Source organism: Schistocerca piceifrons, chromosome 8, assembly GCF_021461385.2.
Source record: "Schistocerca piceifrons isolate TAMUIC-IGC-003096 chromosome 8, iqSchPice1.1, whole genome shotgun sequence".
NCBI lineage: Eukaryota > Metazoa > Arthropoda > Insecta > Orthoptera > Acrididae > Schistocerca > Schistocerca piceifrons.
In genome coordinates, this window is record NC_060145.1 from 304,708,280 (window position 1) to 304,726,535 (window position 18,256).

The window sequence follows — 18,256 nt, forward strand, 5'->3', positions numbered from 1 at the left end:
ATAGGTTTTCAAACTTGGTCAATTAAAATTATTACATAGAAAACAGAAAACTAAGGATCCATTGTCTAATCATTGAAAAGGGATACAAAAAGTTGTAGGACGAAGTACAATACAAAATATGTACTTTAAACCACTGGCAGTAAGATTGAGACTCTAAATCCCTTACGTAAAATTATTTCTGAAATTGAATATTTATGACACTGTCAATATTATGAGAAGGAAAGTTGCTACTCACCATACAGAGGAGATGGTGAGTCGCAAATGGGCTCAACAGAAAGACTCTCACAATTAAAAATTTCAGCCATTAAGGACTTCGTCAATAATACACGACAGACACTCACACACATTCACGGAAACGCAACTTACACACACGACTGCAGCGTCAGGCAATTGAAATCACACTCGGTTGCCGGAGACTACAGTCCAGTATGTGAGTTTCGTTTGTGTTAATGTGTGTGTGTGAGTGTATGTGTTTCTGTCGTCTATTATTGTCGAAGGCCTTAATGACCGAAGGCTTTAATTTCGAGAGTCTGTTGTGCCTATCTGCGACTCATCATTTGCGCTGTGTGGTGTTACATTCCATCTTGTATTCTTCATTGTTGATATTTATGACACTAGTTCACTTACTAAATTGATATATCTTTCAGAAGACGCCTACTGTACATATGACGAGTGTGCGTGTGCAGTCCTAATATTGTTTTCTAAAGCTGTGCGTAGTGATTCTGTAATACAAACACTAATTGTTAACTATACAGTAAATGGTTTGCTTGTTTTCCCTCTCATCGACCACCTTTACAGAGCTGATATTCCTCTGTTATTTTGTTTACAATGGATTTGACCGTGGGACAGTCCAGGGCAGAGCAGTGCTGTGAGGTCTCTCTCGCTCCGCAGCCATCTCTCTCGCTGCTGTGGCGACACTAGCGACACACAGGCTTTCGTGGCCACTTGTTGACAAACTGCCTATTGGCTTCTGTCTCGGGTTCTTCGGCCGACGTTCATCTAATGATTTTTTGACGTTTCGCCAGCACGAGTCGCTGGCATTGTCAAAGCTTCACCCTCCATTGCCGGTGGTGAACTGGAGCCGAGCTCACGGGCGCACACTATATGTACCTGGCGCGCCAACGTCCGAGGGCTTCTCCGCTGTCATTTCCGGTGCGGTTCTCCTCTTGCTACCTGCGACGGTCGTTCGCAGCAGTACGGGAAGCCAGGATCCGTTTACCTTAAGGCTTTCCCCTTTCATGTTCAAACTGTTCGCGTGTTTTTGTATCTGTACAGCTTTTCCGAACAAGCGCGTGTGATAGTAGTTCTCCACAGCTAGAACTTCCGTGTCGGCGAATTTTATTACGTGGTCGGTCTCATTCAGTGCGTGCTCTGCCACGGCCGATTTCTCCACCTGCTCCAACCTGCAATGTCGCTTATGCTCTTTGTCCTGGTGTTAATGGATCGTCCAGTCATTCCGACATAAACTTTTCCGCATGTTCATGGTATGCGGTATATTCCCGACATTGCAAGTGGGTCTCTTTTCTCCCTCGCCGATCTAAGACACTCTTTGATCTTTCTTGTCGGTTAGTTGTCATATTAGTGGTAATGTTGTATTTGCATTGCTAATTTAGATATACTGCTGCTTCCTTTGCCAATTTGCATTTTTTTGTCATTCCTGTTGGTGTCAATTTGTTGTATGTTGAAATAAGAGGAAAGATCTATGGAATGAAGTTTTGGGTTAGACTGCAGTACCAAATGTTACACTGAATTTGCATTTATACTATGTTATTTACTTTATAAAGATGTTTAGACGTTATTAATTCCGTTCTTTTTCAATACTCATGTTTGAAATTAATGTTTCGAAAACTATTCTCATTATTTTATATATTTACTTATGTCATTATCCTGTAACACCGCTGTGTATGTCTTTCTCTATTCTTTTGTAAAGCCTGTATTACTACAAATGTTATCTGTACTATTATATTCTTTAATGATCTATGTTGTACCTTTGTAATTGTATTCTAATGTTGAAAATTTATAATTGTATAGACTCCATTTCCTCATATTAAGTTTCATTTCACTGCACACGTTTTTGTTGGTCATAATACATGCAGAATATGCGAGAAAAAAAGGGGACTGTTAGTGTTTGCACGTGTGTTAATAATTCAGCAAGGGACTGGTTAACAGCATTGCTGGCTCTAAGGAGAATTCCAAAAAAACTTTGTGAGTGCACAAGTGATGGTTATGGACTTGCTATATTGTCCGCACGACTCTTCGATGGTGATTGTGAACATGCACAGTCACAACAGATGGCTGCTGGCCATCTCTACAAGGACTGCATTGGGTCTGCACTTTTGATGACCCACCAATACTATTATTTCTACAAGGACTGCAGTGGGTCTGCATCTTTGATGGCCCACCAATACCATCATCTCTGCCCGGACTACAGTGGGTCTACTCTGTGATGACCTACCTACCAATATTCTCCAAAATTTCGACTGACTCTGCTGTGGGTTTGCTTTGTTTTAGCCCATTACCTGTCTTCATGTCAAGAGTCAGCATTGTCTTTCCGTTGGAAGGACAACGCTACTTCTTCAAGATTTGATGGAAATCCACTACTTCCATGTGCATTTTCTTTTACTGCTCAGACTTTTAGAAAAAAAACACTGCAATTTTGCTGTGATGAATGATCAGTACTGTCTTTATGGACTGTGAGAAAATTTTAGCTCTTTACCAACATTGCATCAATAAGTGTATGCATTTGATTTCTTTGTTTTTGTAATTATGAAAATTTTTTTCAAATCTGTGTTGTCCACTGCCCAAAAAAATTGTAAAATTTTTTGTGGGGAGCATGGGGACTATGTAAGTCGGCTGTTTAGGTTTATTTATTGGTAACGCCACGTAGCGCTCTGTATAAAATCACGGGCTGTGCTGTGTGCAGTCTGTGGCTGGTTTGCATTGTTGTTGGCTATTGTAGTGTTGGGTAGCTGGATGTTAACAGCGCGGAGCGTTGCGCAGTTGGAGGTGAGCTGCCAGCAGTGGTGGATGTGGGGAGAGAGATGGCAGAGTTTTGAGAGCGGATGATCTGGACGTGTGCCTATCAGAGACAGTAAATTTGTAAGACTGGATGTCATGAACTGCTATATATATTATGACTTTTAACACTATTAGGGTAAATACATTGTTTGTTCTTTATCAAGATCTTTCATTTTGCTAACTACGCCTATCAGTAGTTAGTCCCTTCGGTAGTTGGAATCTTTTATTTAGCTGGCAGTATTGGCGTTCGCTGTATTGCAGTAGTTCGAGTAATGAAAATGTTTGTGAGGTAAGTGATTCATGAAAGGTATAGGTTATTGCTAGTCAGGGCCGTTCTTTTGTAGGGATTATAAAAGTCAGATTGCGTTGCGCTAAAAATATTATGTGTCAGTTTAAGCTTACTCATGTATAATTTTTCTAAGGGGACGTTTCAACAGTTTCGGTTTCAAGTACAGAGACAGCCACCACAAGAATTTATGCTTTTGATAAAAGTGTGTCATAGGCAGGTCCTTGGTTTTCCAAAGGTTTTTTGTATCGTTGAGCATAAGATTTAGCTAAATAAGCTAGATTAAGTAACAAAAAACAGGTGTAGCTAATATGTGATTGCGATCCTACCTAACACACCGGGCGCAAAAAGCAGAGCTTACGTATACAACATAAAAGATTAAACGTTTCATGAAACAAATTGTCTAGCTTAATTACCGTCTTTAGCAACTGTAAAGGTGGCAATTAACCTACACAACTTGTAGATGTACAACTGCGTAAAAAAGGGACAGAGAAATTAAGACGACTACATGTTTAACCAAACATTTATCTTAACCAAAATACATTAACATAAGTGAGTGTACATGGTAATTCTACAGACTGCATAACAAACACAGTTTTTTGCAATGAATATTCTCTGTTGGAGTGGTGTGAAGACACAAAGATACTGACAAGCAGTGTGTCATCAGAATGTTATGCCCTGGGAGTCCTGTCATTAGCATATGACAGCCAGTGTCATTTAGTTACGTACTATACTGTTTGCTCGACACATTCATTTTTACCCATTATATTTTATTCGTAGTAGATAGCGATGTTTATCTTTCCCGTACTTTACCCGAGTCTACTATAATGAGCTTCGATTAGTCGACACAAGCACCATATCGATATCGTCGCTGAATCAGTGATGAAATTTTATGTCTCTGTCGCATCAGTCTGATCAATGGGAATCGTTCACAGGTTGCTGCTCATGTGGTCTACCCTGCTTGAAAGAGAATTCGCCATTAATGAGTTACATTCGAGTCAGCCGGATGCGAGTAAGGTGGAGGCGTGTTTGGAAAGTAGACTTCTTCTGCCTGGTGGCGATCCATTCTACTATACATATTCTACAATGAGTGAAGACTCTGATCAGGTCATTTTAATGTATATGGCGTGGTGAAGTTAGATATTGTTTGGCCGAGCTTAAATGGGTATAGCTAGGGCGCGATAAACCAGGACGTATAAATCGGAATGTGTGCTTACGCGTAATAGAATGGGAGATCGTAGGTTGCTAAGTAGCCTCTCCATAAGTACGAAATAGTTCTCACTTATTCAAAAATTGTGAGATGCAAATGCGGTATTCCTACTGTTGGCTGTACATCTAAATCTTGTTGGTTTGAGTAGCTCTTCGAGGTTATAATGTTGTTACCTCTTATTCAGTTAAACTATACGTGCTTATCGTCCCATGTCTTTCTGAATTATTACAACATTACCTCTACTAGTGTATTAAGCCTCTAGAGAGTGTCATGTTGAATGAGCACCACCTTGTGGAAACTTGAACGATCACTTCAAGACCCACAGTCACTGAAGGGTATATCGGAAATGAATTATCAAATTCGCTCCATTAACACGCATCCAATAAGCGATGTTTCTTTGGATGCTATTAATTTTTTGTGCAGAAAGAGGTACGCCGAGAGATGGTGTTCCGCCGCGCGGTGTGTGTCAAGCACTGTGCTAAGTAAAATCACTCACTATTATAGTGTTCCATTGAAAGAGTCAGGATCTGCAGGCTCTCTCACAAGATTTACCTATTTTTGCATACGAAATCCGGAGTTACAAGTCTGAGGAGTCATCCTGTTTGCTTCGCTGCACCCAGTATGGAGAAAGCTCCTACATGTTCGGCGTATCCTGGTACACTTACTGTGCAAAACAGTATTGGATATCCAGGCCCATTATTTACATTGTGCTGAATTTATGAAAGTGCATCTGTATGTGTGCACAATTATTACATGTTTTCCATACCTTCATTGTAACTGGTCCACGCAGACTGGCGTGAGGTCTGGAACAAGGTAAAGTAGTTGAGTCTAGTAAGAAAAGAACGTAGTTGCTGGAATTCTTAACTTCAATCCATAATTGGAGAACATCGCTCTTGTTAATACATTAATTACAATCTCAATATAAACTGGTAATGGCGCCTTGCTAGGTCGTAGCAAATGACGTAGCTGAAAATATGCTAACTATCGTATCGGCAAATGAGAGCGTATTTGTCATTGATCCATCTCTGGCAATGTCTGCTGTACAACTGGGGCGAGTGCTAGGACGTCTCTCTAGACCTGCCGTGTGGTGGCGCTCGGTCTGCAATCACTGACAGTGGCGACACGCGGGTCCGACGTATACTAATGGACCGCGGCCGATTTAAAGGCTACCACCTAGCAAGTGTGGTGTCTGGCGGTGACACCACAGTAATCTCTTAATCTCATTTGGTAGTTTATTTTAGAGTTTTCTTGTTTGGTAGAAATTTCTGTTCACTTCTTCTCTTTCTTCTTCCTTGGTTAATATAAGTTAAGTTCAGATGTCATTCCATGGTCACAGACAGAGCTGTTTGTGCAGTAACCATATTTTCGATGTGCACACTGATAGGTAAACGTACTCACATGGTGTAGTAGTAATCTCAGCTATTAGTTTTGGTTATTATTCTTATTGCCCTCTCTTGTAGTTAGAAATCCGTGTTTATAAGGTGTGCGTTAGTTCCTCAGAAAAAATTCCGAAGCTAATAACACATTGAAAGGAGTATATGTTTGCGTATTTCTTTTTAAAAAAGATAGACTACTATCATAAGTAGTGATATTCGGGACCAGTTACAATGAAGGTATGGACCCGAAGGTACCCTTTCCGAATCCTATACATGGAAGAAAATTTCATCGCCAGTATTTGACTGGAACTCGGATGCAAGCATGTTTCGCGCAGTGGCTCAACACCAAATTCCCACAAAATTTCTGGATTAACTTCCAAAAGTAGTTCGCAGTCTCTCACAAAGTGAGAACGTATGATAGTGTTGATAGTGACCCGCCCGTTGCATTGAGAAGCTAACATCGATGGAACCTTGACGCTGATCAAAAGAGGCAAGCTAAATTCAGGCGTCGGGTTTCGGGATTTATACATCTACATCCATACTCCGCAAGCCACCTGACTGTATGTGGCGGAGGGTACTTTGAATACCTCTATCGGTTCTCCTTTCTATTCCAGTCTCGTATTGTTCGTGGAAAGAAAGATTGTCGGTGTGCGTCTGTGTGGGATCTAATCTCTCTGATTTTATCCTCATGGTCTCTTCGCGAGATATATGTAGGAGGGAGCAATATACTGCTTGACTCCTCGGTGAAGGTATGTTCTCGAAACTTCAGCGAAATCCCGTACCGAGCTATTGAGGGTCTCTTCTGCAGTCTTCCACTGGAGTTTATCTATCATCTCGGTAACGCTTTCGCGATTACTAAATGATCCTGTAACGAAGCGCGCTGCTCTCCGTTGGATATTCTCTATCTCTTCTATCAACGCTATCTGGTACGGATCCCACACTGGTGAGCAATATTCAAGCAGTGAGCGAACAAATGTACTGTAAACTACTTCCTTTGTTTTCGGATTGCATTTCCTTAGGGTTCTTCCAATGAATCTCAGTCTGGCACCTGCTTTACCGACGATCAACTTTAAATGATCATTCCATTTAAATCACTCCTAATACCTAATCCCTGGTAATTTATGAAATTAGCTGCTTCCAGTTGCTGAACTGCCATATTGTAGCTCTTTCTGTCACAATCATCAACACCTGAGACATAACACTGGAAATTCAAGTCCATTGATTACAGTCTCCTACTTCACACACATTAAGACACAGTGATCATACTTTGCGAAGGAAACGTGCCACTTTGCATCAGGTAAAGAAGCCATTCCTGTTAGATGACTGAACAACTTGGGATGGAGCTCTTAGCTGACAGTGCGAAACGATTGTCGCTGCTATTTATGGACGCCGAAACGGTGAATGTCTCTCTCCGATACCGACCGTGTCAAATCACCTCATATCATCAACCACTCTAATAAACAGGATTCTGACTGCCTAGCGTGCCCATATTTGCAGGCGTGGCCGAATTCTTTTAGCTTCTCATTTCACGTAGGTCGCTATTATAACAGTCTAATTAAACGTCCAGGCCAACAATGCGCTTACTGTTGTGTCTAGACAAGACAGCCTAGACACAATGAGAGGAAGCCGAAAGGCACGCGCTTATACTCGCGCAGGCTGGCGTGAGGTCTGAAACAGGATACGTAATGAATGCTATAAAGAAAAGTGCGTAGCTTCTGGAATACTTAGCTTTAATCCATAATTGTAGAACATCGCTCTTGATGATACATGTTTCATAATATTAATTAGCAATTGAATACGGCGCCTTGCTAGGTCGTAGCAAATGTAGCTGAAGGCTATGCTAACTATCGTCTCGGCAAATGAGAGCGTATTTGTCAGTGAACCTTTCCTTGCAAAGTCGGCTGTACAACTGGGGCGAGTGCTAGTACGTCTCTCTAGGCCTGCCGTGTGGTGGCGCTCGGTCTGCAATTACTGACAGTGCGACACGCGGGTCCGGCGTATACTAATGGACCGCGGCCGATTTAAAGGCTACCACCTAGCAAGTGTGGTGTCCGGCGGTGACACCACATTCCTCCCCCGCAAATCGGCGTACGGTTGTGTTATAAGGCTTCCGTCCGCCGTGGGGAGGACCCCATGATGACGTATGCGACGAGGTGGGGAGCCTAACAACAGGCGAGGCTGTGCCACCCGCAACCTGCCATTCGGTCCGAGGAGAGCTAGGAAACGCCTGAAAACCTAGTCCAGGGTGCACGCCAAAATGCGGTGTATGCGCCCGTAAAAAGACAGGAGGGGCCGTAGGGTCGACCTCCATCGCGTCGGGGTACCCGACGGGCGTAGACGACATGTGGTCCGGAGCGGGCAAGAGTTCCATGTCGGAAGACAGCTGGTCACGGGAAGCGATCGGCGGCGCGTGACCCAGGGAGGCGCCTGGCGCTTGCAGCGAAGCGTCCAATGCGGGCGTCGCCGGCGGGAGAACAGGCGGTGGCGGCGGCGGCGGCGGCGGCGGCGGCGCGTCGCCATGTGGCAAAATGGAAGGCAGCGTCGGTAACACCTGGGGATGAGGCGAGCCAGTAGATGGGTCCCCAGGGCGCTGACCGGACGGCACCGTCGCTGAAAGCAGACGGGGAGCGGCAGAACCCTTGCGACGACAGAAGCGCAGCTGACTGAGATGCCGACGCACCTCATCAGTGGCCCCCAAAACCAAATACATAGCGCGGCCGAGGCAGCGAAGAATGCGCCCTGCGAGCCAACGCCGTGAACCTCGATAGTCGCGATAGTATACAACGTCGCCTGGAGCAAAAGCAGGAGTCTCCAGCTGCACAGGAGCCTGATGCGGCGGATGTAGCAAAGACATCAAGGTTCGATGAGGACGACCGTGGAGCAACTCAGCCGGCGAGCGACCATCTAGGGGCTGAGAGCGATACGAAGACAAAAAGAGCAATAACGCGTCATTCCGAGAATGCGACTCTTTCAACTTCAACATCTGTGACTTGAAAGTCCGGACCAAACGTTCAGCGGCACCGTTTGACTGAGGCGAAATCGGCGCGGATGTCAGATGTTGAATACCACTGGCCTTGCAGAATGACTGAAATTCTGCCGACATGAATTGTGGGCCATTGTCGGAAACAATAGTCTGCGGAAGACCTTCAATGCAAAAGATAGCGGATAACGCTTGGATGGTAGTAGATGACATCGTGGAAGACATCCGTACAACAAAAGGAAAATTACTGAATGAATCTACCTCAACCAACCATCGAGCATTCCAGAATGGTCCAGCAAAATCGATGTGCAAGCGTTGCCAAGGGGAAGTGGCTTTCGGCCATGCAAAGAATATCCGCGGCGGTGCGGATTGTTGGTCGGCACACGCCATGCAAGAAGAGCACATATTCGTAATCGCAGCATCGATTCCGAACCAAGTACAGTGCTGACGAGCAAGTTGTTTCATTCGCACTATACCTCAATGTCCTTGGTGGAGAAGCCGTAAGACAGAGGACTGTAACGAACGAGGGACCACGACCCTGGACAGATCATTATCAGAACGCAACAGCAAAACACCATGTCGAACAAAAAGTCTCTCCTTGTGAGCAAAAAATCGACGAACCAACGGATCCTCGATCCGTGACTTTGACAAGGGCTATTGCGTAGCAACAAAACGCGAAACGGTAGCACGGACAGGGTCAGCAGCTGTGGCCGTAGCTACACGACGAAAATCAATCGGAAACGATTCGACCACTTCATCGGTTTCCGAATCAATGAATATGCAACCAAGTTCGGAAGAATCGAATGCTCTATCCTCAGCAACAGGCAAACGGGACAACGCATCAGCGTTGCCGTGCTTAGCAGTGGACCGATACAAGATATCGTAGCGGTACTGCGAGAGGAAAATAGACCAGCGAACGAACTTCTGCGCTGTACGTGGAGGTACAGGCTTGGTCGGATGAAAAAAGCGATGTCAAAGGTTTGTGGTCTGTGATGATGGTAAAGTGACGACCATACAAGAAATCATGAAACTTTGTAACACCAAATACGAGAGCTAAAGCTTCTTTCTCTATCTGGGAATAATTTCTTTGCGCAGACGAGAGCAATTTGGACGCAAAGGCAATAGGGCGATCTTGTGAACCATCTTTGTGCGCAAGCACAGCACCAATCCCGAAATCCGATGCATCTACCATCAACAAAAGGGGTTTCCGGGGATCGAATGGCGTAAGGCAAGTATGTGAAAGCAAAGCCGATATCAACTGGCGAAAGGCGCGTTCGCAGTCCGTCGTCCAGACGAACGAAACACCTGTACGGCGTAAGCGATGAAGCGGAGCTGAAATGGAAGAGGCATGCGGGATATATCTGTTATAGTAATTTATTTTACCCAGCACACTCTGTAGCTTCTTCAAATTCTGCGGCGAAGGCAAGTCCTGTATGGCACGGAGGTGCTCTGGACTCGGATGTATGCCTTGTGCATTGATTACATGTCCCAAATACGGTAAGTCACGAGCAAAAAACACACATTTGTCCTTCCACAAGCGAAGACCATTTTGTCGCAAGACCTGAAATAATGTTCTGAGATTGGCTAAATGTACTTCTTCCGTCTTTCAGGAGAACTCAATATCGTCCAGATAGTTTGCTGCAGTAGGGAACGAGGCACAAACAGTTTGCAGATATTGCTGAAACAATGCAGGGGTGGATGCACACCCGAATGGCAGTCTTTTGAATCGGTACAAACCAAGATGCGTGTTAACAACCAAGACGCGCTGAGATTCGTCGTCCACAGGTATTTGCAAGTACGCATCTGCTAGGTCCAACTTCGAAAAATATTTACCCGGACACAGTTTGTCAAAAAGATCTTCCGGGCGGGGTAAAGGAAAAGTTGCAATCACTAGTTGTGGATTCACTGTAGCTTTGAAGTCCACACAAAGTCTCAATTGTCCGGAAGGTTTTGCCAAAATTACTAAGGGTGATGCCCAGAGAGAAGCCTGCACACGTTCTATCACACCTTGTGATTCCAAATCGTGTAATGTTCTTGCTACCTCAAAACGCAATGCATGAGGAACATTGCGCGCTCCGAAAAATTTTGGTTGCGCGTTTACTTTCAGTTCCAAATGTGCTTTATAGTTCTTAGCGCAACCAAGGCCCGGTGCAAAAATGTCTGCAAATTCTTCACATAGACGAGAAACACTGGCTGAAGGCACAGTCTGATTCACTGATAGGACCTGATTAACTATAGACAAGTTAAACAACTGAAATAAATTTAAACCAAACAAGTTCACAGCAGAAGAAGAACGAAGGACGTAAAAAGACACAAGTTTTGTTTGTCCCTTGTATGTTGCAAGAAGGCTGCACTGTCCTAACATTGGGATATGCTGTCGTGAATAACTAGTTAGCTTAACATTTGCGGCACGCAAGGGAGGTGTGCCCAGTTGTTTGTACGTGTCTTTATTGATCAATGAAACTGCAGCTCCGGTATCGAGCTGGAATGGGATCACGTTGCCAAGAATGTCCAAGTCTACAAAAAGTTTATTGTCCTGCTGACGACAAGAGCGACTGTCTCGTGCAACGTGAACAGACACTGGTACAGAATCACTTGCTAATTGACGTGATTTCCGGCGACGTCGATGCACACTTTTTGTGGGACGAACACAGTCACTGTTAGAGAGATTAGCACTGGGCGGAGTGGAATTAACTACATGAATTTCCATAGGCGAAGGTTCACGAGCCGGAGTAATCTTGGTTCGATTCCGGCGCGAAGCAAAGGGCCTGGAATGGTTGTTAGTGTCTGATCTGAGCTTTTTCTGGCAAACACTCTGAACATGTCCTTTTTTATTACAGAAAAAGCAAATAGCACACCGCAGGCATGATTTTAGCACTGCATTTGCTTGCTGCCGTGGGACACGTGGTTGAGAGCTTGGCGGCAGCTGCGCGGACGAGCGCGAAGGCTGTTTACTGTTCTGTGCAGCTCTCCCGGCGGGCCGGTTAACGTGACACACAGCTGGCGAAGGTTCAAACGATTCCTGAGCAAAGTCAAGTGTGTCTTGCCTATCCAATATGTCTATCACTTGTTGAAGGGAGGGATTGACTAGTTTCAAAATCTGTTCCCTGATACGAACATCAGAAACGTTCAGAGCAATTGCATCACGCACCATAGTATCTGAATAAGGGAGTCCACATTCACACTCAAAAGCACAATCCCTAGTAAGGCCTTGCAAAGTTGCAACCCACTCCCGATTAGTTTGACCGGCCGTACGTTTTGTACAAAAGAATGTATACCGTTTTGCAATTACATTGACTGATTCCTTGAAATATGCATCTAATGCAGACAAAATTTCTTCGTAGGACAGAGTTGCTACGTCGCGGCGGGGAAATAATTTCACTATCACACGGTACGTCTGCACCCCTACACACGCCAATAAGTGAGGCTGCCGCTCATTACCTTGAATTCTGTAGGCGGCGAGATGGAATCCAAATTGGCGTGACCACTCCGTCCAGCTTTCCATTGCCGCATCAAATTGACGAAAAGGTGGTGCAACTGCGTGTCGTGGCTGCGGTAGTGGTGGAGCGGTGGCAGCCGCATCGTTTGGCACCGCACGTTGACCCTGGACGAGCTGTCCAAGGGCATCCAATAAGGCCTGCGTCTGCTGATTCTGCAAGTGATAAAATTCGGACAGTACATCTGGAGATTGTGGCGAAGCCATGACACAAGTAAATGAAGCAAGTAGAAAAAAGAAGACTCTTTTGAGACTCGTCGCCAAAAATGTTGTGTCTAGACAAGACAGCCTAGACACAATGAGAGGAAGCCGAAAGGCACGCGCTTAAACTCACGCAGGCTGGCGTGAGGTCTGAAACAGGATACGTAATGAATGCTATAAAGAAAGGTATGTAGCTTCTGGAATACTTAACTTTAATCCATAATTGTAGAACATCGCTCTTGATGATACATGCTTCATAATATTAATTAGCAATTGAATACGGTACCTTGCTAGGTCGTAGCAAATTTAGCTGAAGGCTATGCTAACTATCGTCTCGGCAAATGAGAGCGTATTTGTCAGTGAACCTTTCCTTGCAAAGTCGGCTGTACAACTGGGGCGAGTGCTAGTACGTCTCTCTAGACCTGCCGTGTGGTGGCGCTCGGTCTGCAATTACTGACAGTGGCGACACGCGGGTCCGGCGTATATTAATGGACCGCGGCCGATTTAAAGGCTACCACCTAGCAAGTGTGGTGTCTGGCGATGACACCACACTTACCTCGGAAACCTATATGTTATGTTTTATGTAAATATGGCCAACATTCATGTACAGTATCCACAGATGACTATCAGTGACAGATGAACTAACACTTAGCAGACAACATCGTCAAGTGCATAATTCTTTGACAGCTTATTATACATCTCCATTGTGGAAGAAACTCTTTCATCACGCGCAAAATGTAGTTGCTCAAGGTCTGTATCGGTATTAAATTTGTTCTGTATCATGTACCTAAGCCTTGGCTTATCTCACTAAGTGAAGTGCCTTGACTGTCACATTTTCAAGGACGGAGACTTAGCTCAAGTGGGATGACGAAACTTATACTGTGCTGTGCATGTGCACATCAGATGGTATATAAAGCGTTGGGACGGGGCTCTGGACATTCACCGACACTGCCACCACAATGCAGCGCCTTGTCCTCCTTCTGGTGTGCATGCTGGGTTCTGCACTGCCCTGCCGCATCATTGGGGGGACCAACGCAGACATTGCCGACTACCCATGGCAGGTGTCCTTCCAGAAGTTGGGTTCACACAACTGTGGAGCGTCCATCATCGGCTCCAGCTGGGTCCTGACGGCGGCCCACTGCGTCGACGGCCTCAGTCTCTCATGGATGAGTTTCCGGGTCGGCAGCTCAATCCGTGAGAGCGGTGGCTCCGTCCTGCAGGCGTCCTCTGGCTTTATGCACGGCAAATACGACAGCGACACAACTGACTACGATATTATCGTTGTCCAGGTGAGTAGCACTAGCTGACATCTCAGACTAATTTCCAGGGAAATACGAGTATGTCTGTGATCAGTAGCACCCTTGCATGGTCACCAACAGTATTAACACACTGCGACACATTTTCCAAGCTACAGAGTAAGCAATAAAGAATTCCACAAAATGCAATGCCGTCAATGTGTTGCAGCCATGATTGCCCAACTCCTACAGCAAACCCCGATTTACACCAGTGAGCCAAAAGATTATGACCACTTGCTTATAGCTTGTTTGTCCGTATACATAGCTGATTCTTCCTATCAGGGATATGACAGTTATGGGGCATTAATTGTCTACTCAAAGGTCACGTAATTCGCGTAAACAAAGAGCCACTAATTTGCGTACGCTGTGTTTGCACCCGGTAGTGACACAGATGGGTTCCATAGGATTTATATCAGGCGAATTTCGTCGCTGAGACATCAACTGAGTTCACAATAATGCTCCTAAAACCACTCTAGCACTGTAGGACAATCATCGATCTATTGTAGCAAAAAAGTGATTCACCGAAAAAGACCACATATTTATACTGATCGATGGTCGAATCTCGATGCTATCGAGCTTGCTGCAGTCGTAATTGACGACGTCGTTGGGTCAACATATGAACACGTAGGGGTGTTCTGTTGTAGAACTCCTTATTAAACAATGTACGATGATCAGTGAGCTCCGAAATAGTTTGTGGATGCTCCAGCATTGTGCTCTTTCGGCAGACATGCCACAGATCTCCATCTATCCTATTTGACAGAGCAGACAAGCCCCAGCTTCCCACGTTCTGTGAAAAGTCGTGGACGCCCTACCATTTAGCGCCTTGTGGTTGTTTCTCTGTCCTTCTACCTTTTTACTCAGATGCTCACTATAGGAGATTAGTACGTGAACATTCGACGAGCTTCGCCGTTTTCGGATTACTCGTTCACAGGCTTTGAGTATTAGTATTCCGCCCTTCGTCAAAGTGACTTATCTCAATCCATTTCTCCATCTGCAGCCCATAACTTCACTATGGTGATTCCCTGTCCTTGTCGGATCCACTTGCACACTTTTGTTAAGGAGGTAGGTGCTCGCAACACCACCAGCCAACATCCTATGTTACGGCGATCATGTTTTAGCCGATCAGTGTAAACTAGCTAGCGCACGACAGATGATCAGTGAAATGCTCCCACCAGCAGTTCACATGCTGTGATATGGGAATAATGGCATCATCTGTGACCACCCTCAAGTAGATCGATAAAGCAAGCTGACATGAGGCACACCACACATCTAATTTGTTGGGAAGTCCACATCAGATGACTTAAAATCGAAATTTACCTCTGACATATAGGCTGCCCTGCACAGCCTGTCGATAAAGCAGGCCGATATTACTCCCACACAAAATGCCTATTGTGCAGGGAACCCTATATGCAAGAGGCTGGAAAGGCATGTTTTAGGCCATACCTTCACTCTTATTGGGTTTATATGGTTCTTACTTCCCTAGTGCCGATATGAAGGTTACTGTTTATGGACCAAATTTTGTTTAATTCAACTGAGGTGTTTCAGAGGATATGCTGGACATACACAATACTTCCTGCTTTATATACATATAGAATATGCTAGTCATAATTTTATCTCTTAGGCTATTAACATTTTATGAAATACTCAGCAAATCGAAACTTCCTGGCAGATTAAAACTGTGTGCCGGACCGAGACCCGAACTCGGAAGTTTCATATCAGGGCACACTCCGCTGCAGAGTGAAAATCTCATTCTGGATACAGCAAATCGTCTGTGACATGTGAATAATAGCATCCACAGGTACTTTTAATGTTTTCAATATGTGTCTCAGCAGTATCAAAAAATGTTGGAACAAGCGCCAACCTTCTCCTCCAATAGTTCCATATGAAGTTATGTGTCATGAACAGCTACAAAAGCAGTAACTATATCAGCATATTCTATAGTTCTCAATGCAATAAGTTTATTAGACACATGTGGATACCGAGAACGACTGTGAGGTGCTTCTTCACCACTTCGCGTGAGCGTGAATGTCATTGCACAGTGCACAAGAAAACAGATTATAGTTTTCCTCATTAACACTACCATGTGCCTTAATTGCGAATTAACAGAACTTTCAACATCTGGGTAGTTCTGTATCCAGTGCTAGTTTTTCCACAACGTCGATCTTGCCTAACATGCTCTCCTTCCTCTAAACGCACGTTTAGTTTCAGCGTGCATCATTTATGACATGAAAAATATGGAAAAGTGGGTGATAGTGTATACTACTCTTCGCACACCACTGGACTACTCAACAAGGGACTGCCCCTTATCGCCACTCATATTGGGAACTAGCAATAGTTATCGCTGTCCAATGCCTCCTGTAGGGCATTCGAGAGTGTAGAGGCCCAGTATGCATCATAGTGGCAGTGGCTGTCGCACCACTTCAGCTCTGTGGATGACACTGTTAGAGTCTCGGTCCAAGCTCTGTTCTTGTGTGCACGTTGTCGTCGAGCTGAGAGTTGTTGACGCCTCTGTGTGTTTGACAGGTGTCCGGGTCGCTGCTCGGCAGCAACGCCCAGGTGGTGAGCCTGTCCTCTGACGGCTACGACCCGGCGGCTGGCCTGGCGGTGACGGTGACCGGCCGGCCGAAGTGGTTGTGCGGTTAAAGGCGCTGCAGTCTGGAACCGCGAGACCGCTACGGTCGCAGGTTCGAATCCTGCCTTGGGCATAAATGTGTGTGATGTCCTTAGGTTAGTTAGGTTTAACTAGTTGTAAGTTCTAGGGGACTAATGACCTCAGTAGTTGAGTCCCATAGTGCTCAGAGCCATTAGAACCATTTGACGGTGACCGGCTGGGGGAGGACCAAGACTGGTGGGCCTGCAGCCTCCACCCTGCAGAAGGTCGACATCAGCATCTCGGACCGCTCCTACTGCGAGAGCATTTTCTCTTCCGAGGTGACCGACCGCATGGTGTGCGCTGGTCAGGCCGGCAAGAGCGTCTGCAACGGAGACTCTGGCGGCCCCCTGGTCAGCGGCAACATGCAAGTGGGCATCGTCTCCTGGGGGGCGAAGACCTGTGAGTCTGCGCCGGACGTGTACGCCAGCGTAGGCAACCTGCGCTCCCGGGTCCGCTCTGCAGCCGGTGTGTGACGTCCTCCGGTCCACAGTTGATTTGCGTCTCTAGCTCCATCAAACATTTTTCTCTAATGCATGACTGTGTATTATAAAATAAAAAACTATGTCTAACATTTCTACTCATTGCTTAGCAAAACACAATTTTAGCACTGTCAACTTGTTAGCGTTGATGACATTGTCTGGCAACGCCACAAAAGGTGACCACTCGTGCTTTCATTAATTTATTGATCGGATTTATCTTCAGTTCTGAATTTCAGCACTTTTATAGTGTAAGGAACACTCTTCCCCCAAACAGACTTCCTTGGTTGGAGCAGCTCCTCTCTATTGATAGAGTCAAATAATGTTTCATCGTTTGAAGTTTCATCCTATGACTTATACACTGAATAGGCAAAGAAACTGGTACACCTGCCAAATATTGTGTAGGACACCCGCGAGCACGCAGAAGTACCACAACACGACATGGAATGGAATCAAATAATGTCGCAAGCAGTGCTGGAGGGAACTGACACCATGAATCCAGCAAGGCTGTACATAAATCCCTACAAGAGGGTGGAGATCCCTTCTGAACAGCACCTCGCAAGGCATCCCAGATACGCTTACTAATATTCATGTCTGTGGAGTTTTGTGGCCAGCGGAAGTGTTTAAAATGAGAAAAGTGTTCCTGCAGCCACTCTCTAGCAATTCTGGACGTGTGTGGTGTCGCATTGACCCTCTCGAATTCGGATCCCCCCGTCGGAGTTTCGAATCCTCCCTCGGGCATGGGCGTGTGTGTTGTCCTTACCGTAAGTTTGTTTAAGTTAAATTAAGTAGTGTGTAAGCTTAGGGGACCGATGCCCTCAGAAGTTTGGTCCCATAAGACCTTACCACAAATTTTGAAAAGTTTTTCCTGTTGACATTGGCCAAGTTCTTAGGAATATACAATGGGCATTAATCGATGCAGGTGTTAGCTTTTCTGTCTGAACGCTAGAATGCTGTAGTTCTCGACGCTACTCTATGCAAGTTGCTATGTTTATATTTCTTTGAATTTCAAAGATCTGTTCCCGACCCCAACGCAAATCCAATAACAACCTTTTATTATGATTTTAACACAAAATTAGACGCTGTCAGCAGAACATTGACTGATTTAAACACAAAATTCACTAAGTCCGACGAAGATTTGTCGTTTTTTCCACCCAAAATTGACAGATTTTGACACAAAATTCAGTGATTTCGACAGAAAATCACTGATTTCAACACAGAAATGACTGAGTTCGACACAAAATTCAATAATATTGGCATGCAAT

General features: G+C 45.1%; 1 protein-coding gene across 1 annotated transcript; it reads left to right on the top strand.

Annotated features, from left to right (window-relative positions):
* The first annotated feature begins 13,526 nt into the window (after nucleotides 1-13,526).
* LOC124712307 (trypsin beta-like) lies at nucleotides 13,527-16,988 on the top strand. Its single transcript, XM_047242599.1, has 3 exons — nucleotides 13,527-13,856; nucleotides 16,386-16,500; nucleotides 16,723-16,988. Exons 1-3 carry the CDS (start codon nucleotides 13,527-13,529, stop codon nucleotides 16,986-16,988), a joined length of 711 nt encoding a protein of 236 aa, XP_047098555.1.
* Nucleotides 16,989-18,256: the final 1,268 nt, after the last annotated feature.

Bases quoted from the DNA above. Each gene is read 5' to 3' on its own strand.
- LOC124712307 (XM_047242599.1), top strand. From the start codon at position 13,527: ATGCAGCGCCTTGTCCTCCTTCTGGTGTGCATGCTGGGTTCTGCACTG. The intron at 13,857-16,385 runs GTGAGTAGCACT...TGTGTTTGACAG, and splicing joins ACGATATTATCGTTGTCCAG to GTGTCCGGGTCGCTGCTCGG. The intron at 16,501-16,722 runs GTTAAAGGCGCT...GTGGGCCTGCAG, and splicing joins CCGGCCGAAGTGGTTGTGCG to CCTCCACCCTGCAGAAGGTC.